Raw genomic sequence first — 21,325 nt, 5'->3', positions numbered from 1 at the left:
TATCCCAACTCCTTTTACACTGGTGCTAGTCTGTGCTAAGTTCCATTGTGCCCTGATGCTTTAAAACAGCATTGGTGTTGAAGTGTAACATCACCTATCCAGCATGTTTAATTTTCCTGAAAACTAGTTTGAAGTTACACTAAATGCTGAGGAACGATCCTTGATCTAAAGGCTTTTCTACGGTGTTTAATGACGTTGTCCCATAAAAAACATTCCTGGTTTTTGTCCAAAGAGGGCAGCACTGGGATAACCTGTAGAGTTGTGTAGAGTCTTTTCCTGTTTATTCAGTAATACCTTTTCCTCAGAGCAGTTACTGTGTTGACTGAGCACACATTCTCACAGACAATGAGATAAAGAGGCAGTGTTCACTTTGTGCACATAAAGGTGGCATTAAAAGCGTTATATGACTTGATGGAAAAGAGATTACACCTTGATGGAAAAGAGATTTTACAGTTACGTGCCAGTGAATGTAGCGGTCATAGACGGATGTGAATGCGACACGGGGCATTTATTTTGCATTAGTGTAATTCATGTGCAGTAATGATTTGCTATCTATTGTAAATGCATTGTAATTGGAGTGCTAATGGTTTGAGAGATGGATGACCCCCCCCCTACACACATTTGTCCTCTGCCCTGCTTGCTTACATTCTGTCATGGTTCCAATTGTCAAAGCTGTGTTTAATCCAGTTTGAATCAGGAACAAAAGCTTCTGTAGAAAAAAGTGTTTTTGGAGCACAATTATTTTAGTTCTGGGCTGCAGCTGGGATTGTCTGTGGTGTTTTCCCCTAGTGGGTTGTGGGGGACGTTTATAGAGCATCCATAAGCAATGAGACTAAAGGAGTACAGCTGCTATTTTAAGCCATAATCAGGACTTTCTGAATAAGCCATTGGTTATTATTTGAAATGTAGGATATAAAACAGGTGGACAATAGTTTAAAAGCAGACTGTCAGTTTTACTTAGAATATTTTGAGTAAACATTCTAGGAAACTTGTTTATTATCCTATTTTAAAGAACGTACAACGTCTGGACTGCTTGCTGTGTCATTTAAGTACTATATCATGGATAGATAAACAGTGGATATATGGATTCATAGATGGATGAATAAATAGTGGATGGTTGGAAGGAGGGATGGAGGAATGATGACTGATAGTGAATAAATGGATGGATAGCAGATTGAGGGATGGATAGCGGATAGCTTTGGTGGATAGCTTTATGGATTGATAGTTTAAATATGGCTGGATAGTGGGTGGTTGGTAAGATGAATGGACGGATGGATGGAGGGATAGTGGATAGATGGATGGCTTAATAGTGTAGGGATGGGCAGATAGTGGATAGAAGGTTGGATGGATAGCTTTATGGATTGATAGTTTAGAGATGGCTAGATAGTGGGTGGTTGGTAAAATGGATAGATGGATGGATGGATGAATAGTGGATAGATGGATGGCTTGATAGTGTAAAGACGGATTGATAGCAAATAAATGGATGAATAGTGGATGGATGGCTATATAGTGGGTGGGTGGATGGATGGTTAGATAGGGTACAGATGGGTGAAAATTGGATGGATGGACAGGTGGAGGATGGATGGGTGGTTAGATGGATATTGGATGAATTCATAGTGTAAAGATGGATGACTGGATGGGTGGATAGAGTATAAATGAAAGGATGCTGGATGAATAGACAGATAAATGGATAGTAGAGGGTTGTTTTATCTTAAATGTTAAGCCCAAGCCAAGTGAATGGAGTGAGTGGTGACATTAGTGACACTACTACAGCTACTATGACAATATTTTCTGAGGGAGCAACTGTTCACCTGACCTTAACCTCACTTCAGTCTTTTAATTTCACACATTTCATGAACTAAAAACAAGACAAATGTCACAAAGGAACTAAATGGCAGCATTAGAGGACTGATCCTCTAGAGAAACATCAGTAGAAAAATACCCAGCATCACTTCAGGCCCTTGCTAGTGACACAGGATTGTCAAAAATCATCACCTGCATCTGCTTATTACAGCAAACTGAACCAGGACTAGCATGTAAACGAATACTGGATTACCACTGCATTTTAACCATTATATCTTGCGTGTTTAATATATGTACAATTACCACAGACAGGCATTTTAACAGGGTTTGTACAAAGAGATGATGTAAAACATACTCACAATTCATTTCTAAAGCTTGAAGTTTAAGGTCAGTTGTTGAATTCTGTTAGCCAAAGCTTGAAATATGTGACTATATAACACAAAACCACATATACAACTGTAACTACAGCTATATAGGTCTTTAGCATGAGAGGATGACTTAGCTGCTCTTATGTATTTTTATCCTACGGTCCCACTTCAGAACAACACAGTGAAAAGTCATTTTAGTTACTTGCACATGTGCAGTCAGCCAGTAAATGAGTGTCTTTAAGTGTATATATTGATAAGGCATAATTACAAAATTTTCTCTTTTGAAAGAGCAATATATGATGTTCATTGTAAATGATATGATGTAATTGGATTTCTGTGCCTTTCTCAGAACGGTTGCCATATAAAAAGATGAGGTTGAAGAATTTAAAACAGACACTGGACGTGTCTATTCAATTTTACTGCTGATATGAGGGCTATAAATGTTTTCTTTACCATTCACTAGTTCCGCTTGCAGCTTGTATTATCTTTAAAATGGTGTGCTTGTGTACTGTATAACCGATCCACTGTAAATGTAGTGCCATCACTGAAAGGACAAATTATTCAGATTACCTTTGAGGATAGCATCATTGAAGATGTTCTGCAAAAAATAAATGTTAATTTAACAACATAATGTCCCTTAGGCTTCCATTGTTTTACATCATTTTCTCTGTACATGAAACTCAAAGTTCAGATGCAGTCAAATATGTGTGTAGATTAAAAAAAATGTCAGCTGTGAACTGAAATGAGTGACATGTCTTCAGCTTTCTCTTTGCTTTTATCTTTATATATTTATTATATTATTCTGCATCACTTGTAGCTCTTCCCCACACCTTCATTGTATCCATTCTCTTCTCTCCATCCTTCTCAGAATTTCCTTCGTTTTTGAATGGACCGGTAGGCAGACTCTGTTGAGTGTCTTGGCTTTTTTCCTCATTCTTACCTTCGCTGTAAGCGAGAGAGTTTTATCTCACCCTTTCAATTATGTAAGGTCCCCTCTAAATCTCTCCCACTCAGGGTCCAGGACAGCTTCTCTGAAAAGTCACGACTGCATCAATTCTGAATGTGAAGGTCCACGGATGGCATCCTAGTCTGCAACATAACCCACCAACCAAGTCACACACTCCTAGCTTGTAGCACAAAGCTTATTTGGAAGCTTATCACCACATAGTCTTAATAGTGTTGCTTCAGTTCTTTAGGTTTAGAGTTACTGGCACAAACATCAAGCAAATTAGCATGGCCCCAGGGGAATATATTATAGCATTCAATCCTTTGACACACACTGCCAAACAAAAATGCAACATAAACATAAATTTTGAATAAAGTCCTCCTTACAAAGCCAGTTTTACTGTTTACAGTGCTGTTCTCAAATACACAAATGATTGCTCAGATGCTGGTTTGTTTTCTAAAAACCAGCTCAAGGAGTAGTATTAGCTATAATTCAAATGATAGTTCTATGTTACTATTTAATTTTCATTTAATTGTTGACAAAAACAATGCTAAAACATAGATAATATGTAGATAATATTATATCTACACATCTAAAACTCATCCAAGAAGCAATCTAATCACTTGTTCTTGATCTACAGGCAAATTATACATTCGGAAAAAGATTTTGCTGATGTACAATGGTGTAAAATATCCATAAAAATCTATACAGATTAGAAATTACTGCTTGGAAAAACAAATTGTGTCTTTTCAAATACTGTGACAATATTATTTCTCTATTTTAACTACAGCAAGAGGTTTTCAAGCTTCGGCAAACTGCCTCATTAATCATGAATGGAATGCAGTTCTTACTAGATTAAGCTAGATTTAGTGACATTCAATTTATCCCATGTTGAAATTTTGAGATTTGACGAAGATAAATCTTAAATGTCACCTATTACAACAACAACAACAAAAAAAAAATTAAAAAAACAAAAAATGATCATTATAAGCTGTTCTTGCAGGTAGTGTCAACATAAGTTCAATTGTTATTTTATATGATTTTTGTGTGTTAAATAAAAAGAATTCTGCAGGCGATACACAACTCTATTTCCTGAAAATCTGATTCATTTTTTTCCACGTTATGCAAAATAAGATCAAAATCAAAGTGTGCACAAAGATCCTGTTGTGTAACAAAGAATAGGGGTTCCATCACTGGGAGTCATCAAGCATCGTGTCAAATTTAAGCATGGGGCTCATGATTAAACGCTCATTTGCAATTCATGAATTTGACATTTTAGCTCATTTTAGCTCAACATTCATCTCTCGTACACTTTGTTTTTCTTTGTCGTCATCTTCCAATCTCTCCACCCCCCCTTCCTTCCTTTTTCATGGTCTCCATGGTGAGGATTAGGGTGACGGCGGCTGACAGGTTGATTTCTTGCTGAAGGCAGAACGGTGTGCATTGTGTTTCCAGAATACTGCTGTAAAACCTGAGATAGTTGCTCTGGATCCAGCAGTCAGTGTTGGATCATTTGCCGTGTTTAGAGCAGCATGGTGACATTTAGAAGGACGTCGATTCCTCAGATATTTACTCTCATGCTGTAGTGACCCGGTCGATTTGCCATGTCTTAGTTGCGCCTTGCACGTTAATTACATGATTGATTCATGCATTCACGTTTTGTTTGTTCCTGATTTAAGGCTGAACAGAATCATTCTTTAACCTGACGTGGAGCTTCTGTTTTTCACCTTGTTTCTAATGCAAAACGAAATGAGTCATCTCGCACTGAATGGCAGCGTGCTGTGCTCCGAGCTCACTCGAATACTGCTGGAGTTTTCTTTTTGCCTTCTGCAGTGCTTCTCCCTCATTCATAATTACAGAATCAAGCTGGCACATTCAAAATTCCTAAAGCCGTAAATCACCTGGGAACAATTTCGAGCCTACGTTTGGGTGCTTATCTTTCCCTCACAGCTAATCCTTGGCTTCAGTTGCTTTAGAATTTTTTTTCCTCTCCTTCTCCTTGTTGCCATCCTGAAAAGCGCTGAGCTGTGAAAGGCCAAAAGCCATCATCAGAATAAAGCTGCCTCACTTTGCTTCTACATCGAGACACCCGCTGTAGCGGACCAATCAGCCAGCATTGGGGGCGGAGCTTCCACCGTCACTATCTGTGTGTCTTTTTTCATCTGTCCAGTTATGCTGTTTATTCTCAATGAAGACACTGCCTGAGGCTACGGACTTAGGTGTGCCTCCTTGGAGTGCTTTCCCTAGTGTTTTTCTTTCTCTGTTCTCTCTCTCTCTCTGTCTCTCTCTCTCTCTATGTGTGCTGAGCAATTTTTTTGCTGGAAGGGAGTGGGAGTGTGCAGCGAGCGCACGTAAAGGAGCATGAGCAAGAAATGGAGCGGGTGATGACGGCTAAAGCGATGCTCTCAGCTCCTTTCTGCATGATTTATTGTGGAGGTTCCTGGAGCTGAATGGAGAAACAGAGAAGCGTGTGTGTACTTTGAGGAAAGTGAGAGAAACAGGGAGATCTACAAGGGGAAATAAAAAGAAAGCAGCATGAGTGAACTATAAAGGAGTTGAAATAGCAACGTCTAACAAGAGTCAGATGACTCCTCTTAGACAGAGAAGGAGGTAGAAAGGGGTTGGAGAAGGGAGGTCGTGTTTACAGAGTGCAGGCAGAGAAGTGTGTTTCTTTTTCTCTCAGGAAGCAGGTGTGACTGCGCCTCCTCTTAGTGTGTCAGTAGCACTCAGCGCACACGCAAAGGATTGCTCCACTGCCAGAAACCGAGAGAGACAGAGCAGTGTTGGAAGGCAGCTTGTTCACTGGACTGAAAATCAGCCTGCATGACATAACAGAACAGAAAAAAAAAGACTCTGCAAGGACGACAAAGAGACTGAATTGTACCAGAAATTGTCCATCATCCACATCCAGCAGCATGTCCTCAAACGAGCTGAGCGCCCCAGACCCGGAACCCTGCATCCGCACCTTCAAGGAGCACATGCGACTGGAACTGGAGCCTCCCAGACTCGTCACATCTCCCAAAGTGTCTCCACGGAGCTCCCCGCGCCTCTTCCGCAGACTCATGGTCAACAAGGGTGGCCGTCACCGACGACGCTTCACCGTCGCACACACTTGGTAAGTCATGACAAGAGGAAAGGAGTTTGGAAGTGATATGTTACAGGCATAATTGGAATGCCATTGGATGACACTCTGACACTAGAGCTATGCTTATTCACGTATGATATGATATCTATAAGCGGAGAACGTGTGTGGTGTGTAAAGCTAGAAGAGTCAACGATTATAGCAATGTTTTCACATGACTTGTTTTTCTATAAAGTTGTGTGTGTATGTGTCATAACCTGTGGTAAACTGCTGAAAAGGCTTGTGGTTTTAGCCTCAGTGTAACTGCAGTGGTGATATGCTGAGCACTGTGTGTGTGTGTGTTTGTACTTCAGCGTGCAATAAGTGTAATAAGCTAGAATTAATATATCACTAGATTTGGCATGCTTTGTGTTTGAAATAAAGATCTTGTGTTTTGAAAAGCAGCTGTTTGACATGTGTGGCACATAGCTAATAAACACTGGTCGGAATAGGATATAGCACATTTCACCCAAGGTCATTGTGTTTATGTTCTTGGCACAACAAGTGATTTTTCCCTTAGTTTTCCTACAAATGCAGATTTATTCACTAGTCCTGTTTGACCACCCCAAAGTCTTGCTCCAACAGAGCAGTTGGCAGCCTTGTGTTTTTACAATAGTTTGAGCCCATGGTTTTGTTTTTAATATCCTGGTATTGTACCATTTCTTATTGTTTCCCTTTTAATGGTTTCCCTAACTGGCACACACTGTACATGATACATTGTAATTTGTGGAAGCTTGAAGGCATTTTTACAATATATGACCCAAATTAAACCTAGTATTTAAATAGAATACATGGTTCAGAGGAAGCTGAGCAATCTATTTCAGTCTGTTGGTTTATATCCTGCGCTCACTCTGTCCTCAGCTATGGAGATGATCATGGTAGTGTGTGGGCAGGAAGAGAAATTGCAAGGCTATTTTGAGGGTTTGGCAAAAAAAAACAAAAAAAAAATCGAGTAAATAGAACATAATTAGTGTCCTGTCTAGACTTGTACTATAGCTGAGGTGGATTCATCTAAGGGATCATTATCATGCTGAGCATCTTCAAGACTTTTGAGCTGATATGACTTCTCATGCTCAGTACATACAAACGAGCTTGTCATGTTACACACCACTATTTGTGGGGTTCTGATTTGGGGAGGTGTGTGTGTGTGTGTCTGTGTGTATGTATGTGTGTGTGATGCTGCAGTGCTACAGTCAGCCATTCTGTTTCTGAGAGCAGCTGAGTGCTTGTGTGCTTGTCCCTCTGACGAAGACTGTTAATGTTTAATGTGTCAGGTATAGTGCTTAAACACACACACACACACACACACACAATTCAAAGGTACACTGCTACAGTTTTTTTTTACCAGAAAATGTTTTGAGTTCCTTGTGGGAACCAACCAAAATATCCCCACAATGTCAAATTGTCTGACATTCCTATCATTTAGTCCCCCACTGAGGTATAACCCCCCAACACACACACACACACAAAAGGTAACATTTTAGCTCTTTTTTTAAAAAAAATATAAACTGCATACAAATGTTCACACTGTCTGATGTTCCTGTCCTTGTACAAATATCTGATCTCCACTAAGATATAAAAACATGCTCACACACTCAAATACCTTAGAAACTAAAAGCAAAACATACACACACACATATATATATATATATATATATACACACTACACACACAGAGCTGCACACAATGTACCAGCTTATCATGGCAAATCTGCACAAGCAGCTGACATCACTTAAGCAGCCCATCATTACAAACAGAGACAGAACAGAGATAGTTGGAACTCTGGTTATAAATGCTTTGTGAATCTAAACACTCAGCACTCAGCCAAGCCTACACAGGAATTTGGCTGGTTTTTATGATGTAAACTTTTTTTTCCCTCTAACGTCCGTTTGGTTTCTGAGGTATTTGTGTGTGTGTTTCATTAAACAAAGCTTTTATTTAAAACCTCTATAGTCCATCCCATGTATATTACAATGACAGTCTAAAGAAAGAGTTCTGGGAGTTAGAGTTAGTGATTTAAATAGTGGCTGTAGTGCAATAATAAAGCACTTAGTGGTACACACTCTAAACTCAGGGTCACAGCTTCACTTTCTCCTAATGGACACCGAGGAAATGAATTACACTAATTAGCAACCAGAGGCCAGTTTTGAAAATTCATAGTCTTGCGATATTGTCCTTGGGTTAACCTTCAATTTTCACAGTGTCTCTTACATGAAATTGCTGTTGGCAGTTAATTAAAAGTAAGAGAACTGCAGATAATGTTAAAGGTACAGCCAGGGATTTTTGGGCGAGGAAGATGACGCCAGTTGTTTTGAAACTCAAATTTAAAACAAATGCCCTACTTTTAATGTTGCGTCTAAAACCGCACCCCTAGACACGTACTGTATACTCACAGACTAGTGTAGAACTCATCTTTGTCCTAATTGGTTGGATGTTGGTGGTACGTGTAATTTGTTTTCTTGTATACAGAGAATTCATTTAATAAAAGCATCTACAATATAAGGACTTTTTTGTAAGGCAATTAAAAATACTTATGATTTATAAACTCCACCTTTAACTAGGGTTGCCAGAAATGCAGCCATTGGCAGCAAGACAGAAGGTAATTTAATGATGTTTATTTTACATTCTTGCAAAATGGTGTTCCAATAACCGGAAAAGTTATATGATAAACATCACCATGTTCTAGTCTCCTAGGGATTCTACTATAAAACGCCCACCTAAAACACACCAATTATTATTCTTATCATGGGCTGTTTAAATTCTGCAAAGTTAAAAAAATAACATTTAGTTAGCTCACCATCAGCGTCTGGTGGAAAATGTTTCAGGATATTTTTATAATGACTTTAATGAGACACACATTCAGTAGAATTTCCACAATCAAGCAAAATGTAAAACCTGCAAAGTCGTTTCTGTCTATTGCTACAAGTAGAGATTTTTCAAGACTGTCTTGACCTAACTGAGTAGGATATTTTTAATAGAGAATGTACTAACAAGCACAGAAGCATTGCAATACTGCACAGACATATTGAGCAAGTGAGATACTTCAGCATTGTATTGCACAACAGTGTAGGCACTCTGAAAATAAAGGTTGAATGCTGAAGCCTTAGCCGTATTTTGAGTTGCCTATCAGTAGGTGAGCTTACAACAGACTCTGCAGAAATCTGCTGAAAGGTTGTTTTGCTGTTTGAGGGAATTCCCGAGAACCTTTTAGAGCAGATGTTTTCCAGCTTTCCAGTTTTTTTTTAGATCTTTGGAGGAAAGCCATGGCGTCAGTTCTTAGGGAGATGGGATGGGGCTTCCAGAGAGTGTCATTTAATATCAATAACTGTCAGTCATATTCCAGATTCATTTTCATGGAACAAAAAGGTGAGGTAGTCTTGATCTTGTAAGCAGTTCACCTTCTTTAGATGAGAGCTTTGCTGGGTCAATCTCAGTAAGCTTAGACAAACAATCTCACCTTGTGTAATAGCTTTGGAAATTTCTTCAAACAGACTACCAAACATACAGACTAAGAGATACAGGTAAGAGGTACAGAACTGCGAAGTCTTTGTTTTCTGAAGTACCCCCTTATAAATAAGGTATATTTTACAATAATTTACCATTATATAATCAGTTTACCATTGTATAATATTCTATATCCATATTCAGCATTCCATTCTTACCACATCACTGTATCATTTACATTTATTCTCCTATTGCAATTTTCCACCATATTTTCCCCTATATGCCATATATGTTCAATATATTTTATTGTATCTTATTTGTATCTAATTTTATTTGTATCTTATATTTATTCTTTAACATTAGTGAAGCTCTATTTCTTATGTCAGGGACAATCGTAAAAAGCATTTCACTCTCTATGATTATGTATGTGACAAATAAAAATTGGATTTTGAATTTGAATAGTTTTATTAGATAATGGATTAAGAACACTTTGCTCAACTAAGGAAGAAGATGAGCATTGACAGTTGAGGATAAGGCTTAACAATGCACTCAGGTTCAGCCAAGAGACAAGAAAAGGCAAATTACAACAACAGAAGAGCCTCTGCTTGTGAGGACCATCAAACCACCCCTCACTAGTAAAAGAATGAGGGGATCTGACTCTAGTCACTGATCTTAATGTGCTCTAATGAAGAACTAAACCACAAAGAGTTGCTTTTTTGCCCTTTTTTCACTCATCTGTTTTCATCAGCTCAGCACCGGGAGTCATTTTCCTCTCCTTTACTTATTATACATAAAAGACAAGTTCTACAATCACTTCAACAAGTCAAACTACATGTTTCAAGTCAGCCAATATCACCCTAGATTGTTTTAAAGAAGCATCAAATTGTCTGCCTTAATCACTTCGTCTATACTTGGACTCTTTTTAGCCAACATCATTATTAGCAGCAGACTGTAGGACCACATAAGTCAATATCAGATCGAGTAACAGCTAGGGTTGAAAGGTCTCCATAACAAAACAAGCCTAATGGCTATTCATGTGCAGTTTGTTCAGAATGAACTTGTCCTTTAATGTGTGGCTTTTACTTAGTCTCCGGATGTACAGAACACAGAGTAACAGGAATTGTTCATTTTCCATTCTTCCCCTTCTAACTGGTTTACCAGTAACCGTACATTATCTGAAAATTCTAACTATCCTGAAAATAAAACCCATCATGAAATAGTAGTTTGTAATGATCATGAATGATTACATATACGCTCACATGTAGAGTGATTTTATTGCTGTAAGTCAGCAGTCACTGTGTTATGAAGTCAGTATGTAATCAGTATGGTGTTGCCATAATAACATTTATCGGTTGGTGGTACAACTGGCATTCTAATTGTTTACATGTTTTAAAATGAAACATTCTGGAGGGAGATTTGGTGTTTGTATATAAAATTCACCAGTGTTTATATGCATCATATCATACGAGATGAAGGAGAAGCAGTGTGTGCCCTTTGGCATGGATCACGTGCTCTACTGCACCAATTTTTTGCATAAAGTTGAACTATTCTTAACTTTGTACATTTTGTCACATTTAGTCGCCAACAGTTGCCGAAAATGAAAGATCTCTGCTTGCTTTGTAGCTGCGAGTCACTATTTATATGAACGTAGAATTAGACTCAAATCAGACTAGTGGTTCTGTTGTGATGCAATGAATTGTCCAGCTTCACTCACTCTGCGCGTTTCCTCACAACCTCTATTAGTGCCTGAAGGTTCACTTAGGCACTAAGGAAAGCATGTAAACTTCAATGCAGTAACACCCTTAACACTCTTCCTACTTATTTCTGTTCAGTGAGCTGTCGGCTCCTGTAAACTAGATTCTGTGATTTGATTGTATTTGATTCTGCCTCACTTGTAAGCCACTTTAGACGAAAGCATCTGGTAAACCAATATTTGTAAATGTAATGATTATATACATTATATTGCCAAAAGTATTCGCTCACCTGCCTTGACTCGCATATGAACTTAAGTGACATCCCATTCCTAATCCATAGGGTTCAATATGACGTCGGTCCACCCTTTGCAGCTATAACAGCTTCAACTCTTCTGGGAAGGCTGTCCACAAGGTTTAGGAGTGTGTTTATGGGAATTGTTGACCATTCTTCCAGAAGCGCATTTGTGAGGTCACACACTGATGTTGGACGAGAAGGCCTGGCTCTCAGTCTCCGCTCTAATTCATCCCAAAGGTGTTCTATCGGGTTGAGGTCAGGACTCAGTCTAGTTCATCCACACCAGACTCTGTCATCCATGTCTTTATGGACCTTGCTTTGTGCACTGGTGCACAGTCATGTTGGAAGAGGAAGGGGCCAGCTCCAAACTGTTCCCACAAAGTTGGGAGCATGGAATTGTCCAAAATGTCTTGGTATGCTGAAGCATTCAGAGTTCCTTTCACTGGAACTAAGGGGCCAAGCCCAGCTCCTGAAAAACAACCCCACACCATAATCCCCCTCCACCAAACTTTACACTTGGCACAACGCAGTCAGACAAGTGCCGTTCTCCTGGCAACCGCCAAACCCAGACTCGTCCATCAGATTGCCAGATGGAGAAGCGCGATTCGTCACTCCAGAGAACGCGTCTCCACTGCTCTAGAGTCAAGTGGCGGCGTGCTTTACACCACTGAATCCGACGCTTTGCATTGCACTTCGTGATGTATGGCTTGGATGCAGCTGCTCGGCCATGGAAACCCATTCCTTGAAGCTCTCTGCGCACTGTTCTTGTACTAATCTGAAGGCCACATGAAGTTTGGAGGTCTGTAGCGATTGGCGTTGCGACCTCTTCGCACTATGCGCCTCAGCATCCGCTGACCCCGCTCCGTCAGTTTACGTGGCCTACCACTTCGTGGCTGAGTTGCTGTCGTTCCCAAACACTTCCACGTTCTTATAATACAGCTGACAGTTGACTGTGGAATATTTAGGAGCGAGGAAATTTCACGACTGGATTTGTTGCACAGGTGGCATCCTATCACAGTTCCACGCTGGAATTCACTGAGCTCCTGAGAGCGACCCAGTCTTTCACAAATGTTTGTAAAAACAGTCTGCATGCCTAGGTGCTTGATTTTATACACCTGTGGCCATGGAAGTGATTGGAACACCTGATTCTGATTATTTGGATGGGTGAGCGAATACTTTTGGCAATATAGTGTATGATAATGAGATATAGATATAGATATAAATAGAATAGATAAGAGTAAGTATAGAAGGGAAATGGAACGTCTGTCGTCATAGTGGAGAAGTAACATGGCGAAACTGTACACCACTGAAACTGCTAAAATGGTTAAAATGGACTTTCATAAACAAACACTGTTTTCTCTGTAAAACCAATGATGACAAAGGCTACTTCAGTTTCTTGTTGAATGTTTCAACATTAGCTGTGGCTTTAGAGCTGACCTCCATTTTTTTTATATATATTTTTTGTAAAACATTCTTCTTAAGTAAGATATAAGGGAACTGTAAAGAAATGATGATGTCATGCAGAAAAAAAAATAGATTGCTATAAAAGAAATTGGTATAAGAGAAATAAAACACCTCAGGACCATGCTTTGCTTCAGGCCATGTCATTTTCTTAAAACAGGAAGCTTGTTTTATCCATTGTATATCATGTGTTTTTTTCTATGAGCTATAAAGAAAAAATACTTTTCACAGGATCTCTTGGTACAGTATTACATTCATTGAAAGACATTGTTGGTATTATTATGAGCCAACATCTGCAGGTTATCTAGTTTAGTCAGAAGGTGTGGCCCCTCAGATACTCATCTCTATAAATCTCTGTAAATCCAATTTCCTGAATATAGAAACCCTCACATCTAGGACACAGACTGATGCTCCTGATGCTTTTCTGTGGCAAACACATTAAATAGATTTTGACCAAAAGCAGCAGGTGCCTGAAGACTTTCTTCTCCGCTCCCCTATCTCTGGTTAATCAGCAACCACGATCGACCTCACTCCCTCTGCAGCTCCCATTCCCCTTCACCTAACCTCTAGCAATTCTTTAAACTCTATCATCTTTACTCTACAGCACTACTGACCAGCAGAGGTACACTGAGTCCCTGAGCTAATAAAGGTATAAAGCACAGCTTGCTCATGGCTTTCACCCAGTTACAGGACAAATTGTCATTCTTTAAAACACTTCTTTTATTTTTCATTAGCTCTTAGGCCCTAGGAAACCTGTTATTGACTTTAACCATGTCTTGTTTCCTTGAAGAACAAATATTAGTTTTCACGCATGTAAAATTCAGTTATTCTACACAACTGAAGTGATAGATATAAAAGTACAAAAATCAGGGACATACCAAAAATTGTGTTGCCTTTATCAGACGTTTCAGTTTTGGTCATAGATACAAGTTTTCAACAAGTTACGGATTAAAACATATTTTCAAATTAACACGACACAAATTAGCAGCAAATGTATGTAATATGATGTTTAGTCTTTGGATTTTAAGTCTATTGAAAACTTGTGGTCTTGAATTGACAAGCCAAAAATCTAGGAATGTAAAGTAGGAGGTTTTTGTAGAATGTTTTTTTTTGTTTGTGCAAAAACATATCAATATATCCTTTTTTTTATCCATGTATTTTATTCATTTTCTGGACGGCACTGTAATTATTCCCACCTTTCCCTGCCTGGCCTTCATGCAGCAGTCTGTTTTCCCCATACACAGTATATAGAAACAAAAAGCTAAAATTGTAGGTGTCATTTGTACTGATTGGTGATAACATGGTGGATGTGATATATATAAGCATGCCAGTTTTTTCTTGAGTCCTGTCGAGAAAGGAACGTTCAAAGGGCATTTGACTTTATGCACGACTTGGATGCTTAGGTAATAAGTCACCACATGCAGGCTTGCAGATAACATTCTTGCTTATTGCTCAGTGTGTGATCTCATGGCTCCGACTGTCGTGTCCTATATAGCTCAGATGTGTCCCACATAAACATGACTGAGTACAGTATAGAACGATAACATTCCTGCTTTTTTCCTTATAAAAAGGGAAAGAAAAACATCCAAAAAGCTACCCATGCTCCTCATTGTAATCTTTTTCCTCCTTTCACTAATGAGATCTTTTTTGTATTCACCCATCCCTCAGGACATAATATCTGGAGCTGTACTCTCACTATGTTGGGAGGCAATATGCAGAATTAATAAACACAAACATGCAAAGGAGTCTTAAAATAAAGTTCACTCTATTAAAAGTTATTCAGACTACTCCTGTTTACCTTCTGTGGCCTCTGAAGTGTAACATTCAGGGTATGTTAACGTTTAATTTACAGTATGAAGAATTGCATGCCTGTATATGCTTGTAGCATAAAAATGGCATTAAATCAGTTGTCATTTATTGTTAGTATTTTTTTTACAGTTAATCATAAGTCAACACTTAATAACTACCTAATCCAAATTTTAAATTAAAAGCAATGTCAATTTTTTATTTACTTAATTCTTTCTTTTCTTACTACATTTCTGAATTCATTAGATTGCATCTCTGTTTGTGTTAAAGATGTCACCTCTTAGATAGCAGCTCTGCGACCTGAAAAAAGTTACTACTCTTGAGAGAAACTCAGTGTTCACAAGCAAATATTCCCATCACAAAACTCAAAATATGTAAATCAGGTCATCAACTGATGGATCACTGTCCAAATGCAAACCCAGAAAAGTATTAAAACAGCTGCTTATTTAAGTTGTCTATCAATCCATCCATCCATCCATCCATCCATCCATACATACATACATACATGCATACATTCCCTACACTGCTTATACATCGATCAGGCCTAACATTTTGACCAACTATATTATGTTTCTCCCCTTTTTGCTGCCAAAACAGCCTGTCATGCACTGTGTATTCTGACACCTTTCTATCAGAACCAGCATTAACTTCTTCAGCAATTTGAGCAACAGTAGCTCGTCTGTTGGATCGGATCACACGGGCCAGCCTTCACTTCCTACGTGCATCAATAAGCCTTGGCCACCCATGACCCTGTTGCCGGTTTACCACTGTCTCTTCCTTGGACCACTTTTGATAGATACTGACCAATGCAGACCGGGAACACCCCACAAGAGCTGCAGTTTTGGAGATGCTCTGATCCAGTCATCTAGCCATCACAATTTGGCCCTTGTCACACTCGCTCAAATCCTCACGCTTGTCCATTTTTCCTGCTTCTAACACATCAACTTTGTTGACAAAATGCTGCCTAATATATCCCACCCTCTAACAAGTGGCATGAAGAGGAGATAATCAGTGTTATTCACTTCACCTGTCACTGCTCAATGTCATGCCTGATTGGTGTACCACTGAGTTTCAGGGAATCTCAGGAGAGACCCCAGACAGGATGCCAGTCTATAACGGCTGTTTATTTCATTTCCACAACAAATAATTTAATATGAATTTTGCAGTAATTTACTGGCAGCAGGGTAAAAGGGTACAGCAAACTACAGACTATAAAATAGATTTACAGTAAAGTACCATCATATTCAACATTAAATACTTTCTGCAGCTGAGTTGAAGGTGAATGTTTTTGCTCAAGGACTCAACCATGGCCGTTTATAAGTGCTGGGATTTGAACGCACAACCTACTGCTGTCCAGAGTGTCCCGAATGTCTCCACACTTAGAGGAGCTTTATTCACAAAGCATTGTCTACATGATCATCATTCATTTCTAAACCCAGACACGCATTGTTTCCTGTTAAAGTATATTTCAGGCTTGCGACAGCTTCCTGATACTACCATGAGAATGATTTCAGTACTTTCTTCTTCTTACCTTCAGCATATTGTTTACTTCTTAAAGACTATGTGCAAATGTTCCTTATGAATGGAGATTTTTGGTACATCACATTAGCCACCACATGTAGCTCAACTAGCATTTGAATCAACACAAGCTAGCTGAGCTTGTTGCTAGCCGTGATGTTTAAAGGTTTACTATGTAATACTGTACCTTACATTACATAAATATATTTAAGAGTTTACTGTAAATTTTTACCCAGTTGCCAGTAAATCAGTGTTAAATTCACATTATCAAAGTGACAGAATGTTTTGCATTGATTTTCCATTTCTGTCAGGGTGAAAACAAAAAAGATTACTAAAGAGCTAGGGTGGAGTTTTTCTCCCCAAGCTTTTGCTAGATAATGTTGAAATCACTTTACTCTGTCCAATCTAATGAACCTAAATCACACAGTTAGTGTGTACAGGCAGTACATTTTTATATTGAAAGCTCTTGCATTCACTACTCTTACCAACTGCTCATTTTAAGAGATTTTGTTCCAGCATGACTTGGCTTGACAGCTGAAAAGCACATAATCTAATTTGAAGACTCAGTATGACTGAGGCTGATAGGTTTCCTGACACCTGGTGAAAGAGATGCCACTTTATGTCATGAGGCTGTTCTCACTGAAGGAGACTCATCATCTGTGACATGGCAAAAAACTGCTAACACACTTCAGGTGCTATAAATCAGAGCATCCTTTACTGGCATGTGAGATCTTGTATTAGCAATGAAATCTGAAAAATCTGAAATGAGGCAAAGTATAAGTAAAATGTGTAGTGTGTGTAGTATGTCTGCAGGAGAGCAATGCTGCCGGGTTTGATTAATGTACACTAGTGTTCATGTAGCACTGACCTACAACTGCATTGCCCTTTTATGAACACACACAGTCTTTCTTGCTAAATCTCGTTGTGTCTTTTTTTAGCATGCAGATTTTAAAAGAGTAGAAGTAGCTCAATGACCTTAAAGCTTTTTGTTCTTTGCACTGAGACACTATGAGGCTAGCTGTGAAGTGTAGCTGTGAATGGAAGGCTCATTCGTCTACAGTGATATATCTGGCACACAGGTGGTCTTACGGTAGGGTTTGTATCTCTCAGATGTAGTTATGGACCATACACAGACACACACACACACACACACACACACAAATATTATGGTTAGTCTTTAGATAGATTTCTGGCATATAAACCCATTAAAGTCTATTTCACTTGTACCACTACAAATTCTGTTCTTAAACAAAGCAATGAAAAATGACCTTTAAAAGTGGCGGCCCCAGCAGCTGTTGTGTAATTAACTCAGTGAAGACACTTACACCTTATTGACAATAGAAGCCAAGTTTAGACTAAAAATATATACCTCTGGCATGATGTGAAAGGGAAAAAGGTGCATTTTGAAAGGGAAAAAGCTAAATCTCACATTTACTGATTTCCCAACAGACCTCTTCTTTCTTATTTCAGAACGGATGCTACAAAAACTCGTTACACACAAATGAGTGGCTCGACAGGCAGACGTTAATTACACGCTCACGTATTTACACGCTGCCGTATAAAGCAGTCCCACACTGTTGTAATTATCAAACTGTGATCACGCAGCATCACTTCCACATTTTCCAGTTTCCGGTTTCTACACAGATCTGAATGTCAGAGAGATGATGAAGTCAATGTCACACCTGGCTGCCCAGTTTCTCTAGCATCTGCTAGAGCCAGGCTCTCCTGTATATAAATCCTGCTTCTGAGCTTCATCTGCAGGCCTAAAAGCGATTTGCTCTGGCGTTAGGTTTGTTCTCTGACGAGCCGTCACCAAGCTGACAACTGTGATTAGGGGACTGAGACGAATGCAATAGAATTGACAGAAGCACGGTACTGCTGGATATGCTAATGAGTTAAAAGCTGAAATGATTGTTAAAGAGGAAGAAATGTCTGATGGTGATACATAGAGGCTAACATTTTACATCTTACATTTTTTTTCAGCTAAGTAACGTAAACATGTTAACTGAGGTTTATACTGGTCAGTGTAGACTACGTTTTTTATGTTAATGGGTTTCTGTGTTACATTATTAAAAAATAAAAATAATATAAGTTTAATGTTAATGTTACTAATGCTGCTAGGGCAGAAGTTGAAGATTTTGTTGGTGTTAACAAACACAAAAAGGGAGTTAACAGAAACGTAATGAAAAATGTTGCTAAAAAAGTGTTGACTTTCATGTCACTCTTCAGTGACACTCCATACTCTGCACTTTGTATTGTTACTACATGGAACAGACCTGCATATTTTGTACTTTCCTACTTACCACACATTTCTATATATACTGCTTAGCTATTACTTCAGTTATACAGAAGTTTTTTCCTTAGTTTTTAATACAGTCTAAGAAGTATGCCAGGTTTTCATTAAACTGCTAATTACTGTATATATTGTATGAAGCTGTGTATGTGACAGATAAATAAAATCTTGATCTTGATTCTGAAGCAGTATATGTGGTTTTTGAACACTTTCGTTTTTGTTTCTAGCATTTCATGGTTGTTAAATAATCTACCAGCTACACCTCATAGGAAGCAACTGAGGGGAAAAATACACCAAAACTATACAGGCACTTTGTTTTTATATCTTCTACGTATTTAAAAGGTAATTAATTATATCCTGAGTTCAGGATATAATTAATCACAGCGATCTACTTGGTTTTTTTTTTAAGTATAATAAGTTGTAATGTAAAACTTACTTTGTATACTTTTCAAGCAGAATAGGTAACTATATACCAACAAATGCAAAAATATGAGCGACACTTGAGTACTTCCTCTTAAAATCATAACATAATAGTAGTTAAGTAGCAAACTGCTATACAGTAGTGTTAAAGTTATGTAATAAACATGTAATAAAGCTTTACATATTACACAGTTATTCGATATATGCTGGAAAGTAAACTATCATCATCGATATTTTCATGTCTGGATATGAATTTGTGCTTGAATTCTGTCATATACCTGATATTTTTTTACACATTAGTTACCATATACTTAACACTTCTAACTAATAAAGTAACACAGAAGAATTATTATTAGAACGACACAGAATTCTGAGCACCTTTTCACTATATGTATAGCTGTATAGCTGTAAATACTTCTGTACATTCTCAGTAGTTTTTACAGACGTAACTATGTGCTTGAATATTCAACATAAAAAGTAGTAAGTACTCTACAGTGTGTAGCAGAAATTGCTTCCAAATATTATATAGCAACTCATTAAATACTAACTTAGTATCATACTGTAAAATAAAGCATGAAGTGTGCTTTAAGTGGCTCTTTGAATTTATTCTCTTCTGGTAAGGTAGGATTCTGACTTTGGTCTACTATCTGCATGACCCAGTTGGATCTGGAGTCATGTCATTTGAATTGTTGTGTCGTATTATATAGCATTATCATTCTGAAGTGTTGCTTGGAAGTGACAGCTGGTTTATGCTCATTATTTCTCTCAGGTGGTTAATCAAACATTGTTACAGTCTCCCTTATGGTGTAAGGTATAAGTACTAAGCTGGCATAGCCAACTCAATATTCAGTCTGCTTCAAGTTACTGTATGTTGCATAAAGCAATGCTGAAAATTCCAGCTATTTCTAAAGAAACAATGATCATAATGTTCTTCCATAATAACAGTGTATTAACAGACATGGCTATATTCAGATTTCATGAACCTATTAAGCTTGAGGCTCTACACTGGCAAGCTTACTCTGAAAAGATCTAGTGGAAAAATAAATAAAAAAAAAACTAAAAAAACAGATGTGTCATTGGCTTAGCCGCTGAAACAAGTTGGCTTATGCTTTACTGTAAAACATGTAGAAGACCTTTGTAGGTGAACAACCTGTCATGCCATTAAAATAGATCTGCTGAAAGTTGCCTACACACTGCATTGTGGGATGAGAGTGGATTGCCAGAGGGATGTTTGTATCATGAATAATCCAGAAGCTATTTGTAAAACGTGAAATTCTTTTGTCTTGTTGGAGCATGTCCAGTACTGACTTGGACTTGAACTGTTGTATTTGTATGCTGTAAGGCAAGCAATGTATGGGATCTATTCACTGCCATCTCTCTCTCTCTCTCTCTCTCTCTCTCTCTCTCTCTCTTTTAACATATACAGTGGAACCTCGGCATGCCTTCCCTTATGCATTTTCACTTTAAGAATTTAAATTTTGCAAGCACTTTGCATTGGCATTCAATGCATTTTTGGCATACAGTCGAATTGAACCAAACGCTGGCTGAGTTGCGTGTACATCCAGGAGCCGTTCAAATCTTGTTTGGGGCATTGGAAAGCCAAGCAAAGCCATCCGAAGCAAGTTTACGAATTTTCCAATTTTTTGTAAACAATGCCTTCGGCATTTGTTCAAAAGCTGCGTGATTTTTTGCGTGTTTTTTTGTTGACAGATTGGTGGTGAGGGTGGTCTGTTCTATTTTTAGCCCAAGCTTGGTGGCACGGCTTCCTGTGAGGACCCTTGACCTGGAATGCTTGGCTTGGGTCAGTTTTCTGTAAGCAGCCATACAGTTTACATATGCTTCGTATTGTATATTATTTTTGTAATATTTTTGGGTGGCTGGTACAGATGAATATTAAAATACAGTTACATAAATGAAGCAAAATTCTGGCTCAAAAAAAAAAAAAAAATCAGAACCACTACAGATTTTATATACTACCTGAAAGCACATCACCCTGATTTATATTTGTATTATTAATTATCAGGCCTATTAAAAGGCTTGCAATAAGACTTGCAAATAAAAGCTTTTTTATTGATTATCTTGTAATATTTCACTTAAACTTAAATGACTTAATGTTTTAAATTTATGTTTATTAAAGCGCAGCATTACAGTAGCAG

The 21,325-nt window shown here is 38.3% G+C and overlaps 1 protein-coding gene across 2 annotated transcripts in view; it reads left to right on the top strand.

Annotated features, from left to right (window-relative positions):
* The window catches only part of pde4ba (phosphodiesterase 4B, cAMP-specific a), a 149,314-nt gene that overhangs the window by 43,733 nt on the left and 84,256 nt on the right, over positions 1-21,325 (top strand). Inside the window, exon 1 of one of the 2 annotated variants that reach the window (XM_058402472.1) lies at positions 5,326-6,232. The exons of the other annotated variant lie outside the window; for it this stretch is intronic. Within the exon in view, the coding sequence (XP_058258455.1) occupies positions 6,033-6,232 (200 nt within the window). The 5' untranslated portion in view covers positions 5,326-6,032. Of the gene's footprint in view, positions 1-5,325; positions 6,233-21,325 lie in introns of those variants that run through there. 2 annotated transcript variants of the gene reach the window in all.

The sequence above is a fragment of the Hemibagrus wyckioides genome, linkage group LG11 (assembly GCF_019097595.1).
Source record: "Hemibagrus wyckioides isolate EC202008001 linkage group LG11, SWU_Hwy_1.0, whole genome shotgun sequence".
Taxonomy (NCBI): Eukaryota; Metazoa; Chordata; class Actinopteri; order Siluriformes; family Bagridae; genus Hemibagrus; species Hemibagrus wyckioides.
This window is presented reverse-complemented; position numbering and strand designations above follow the sequence as displayed.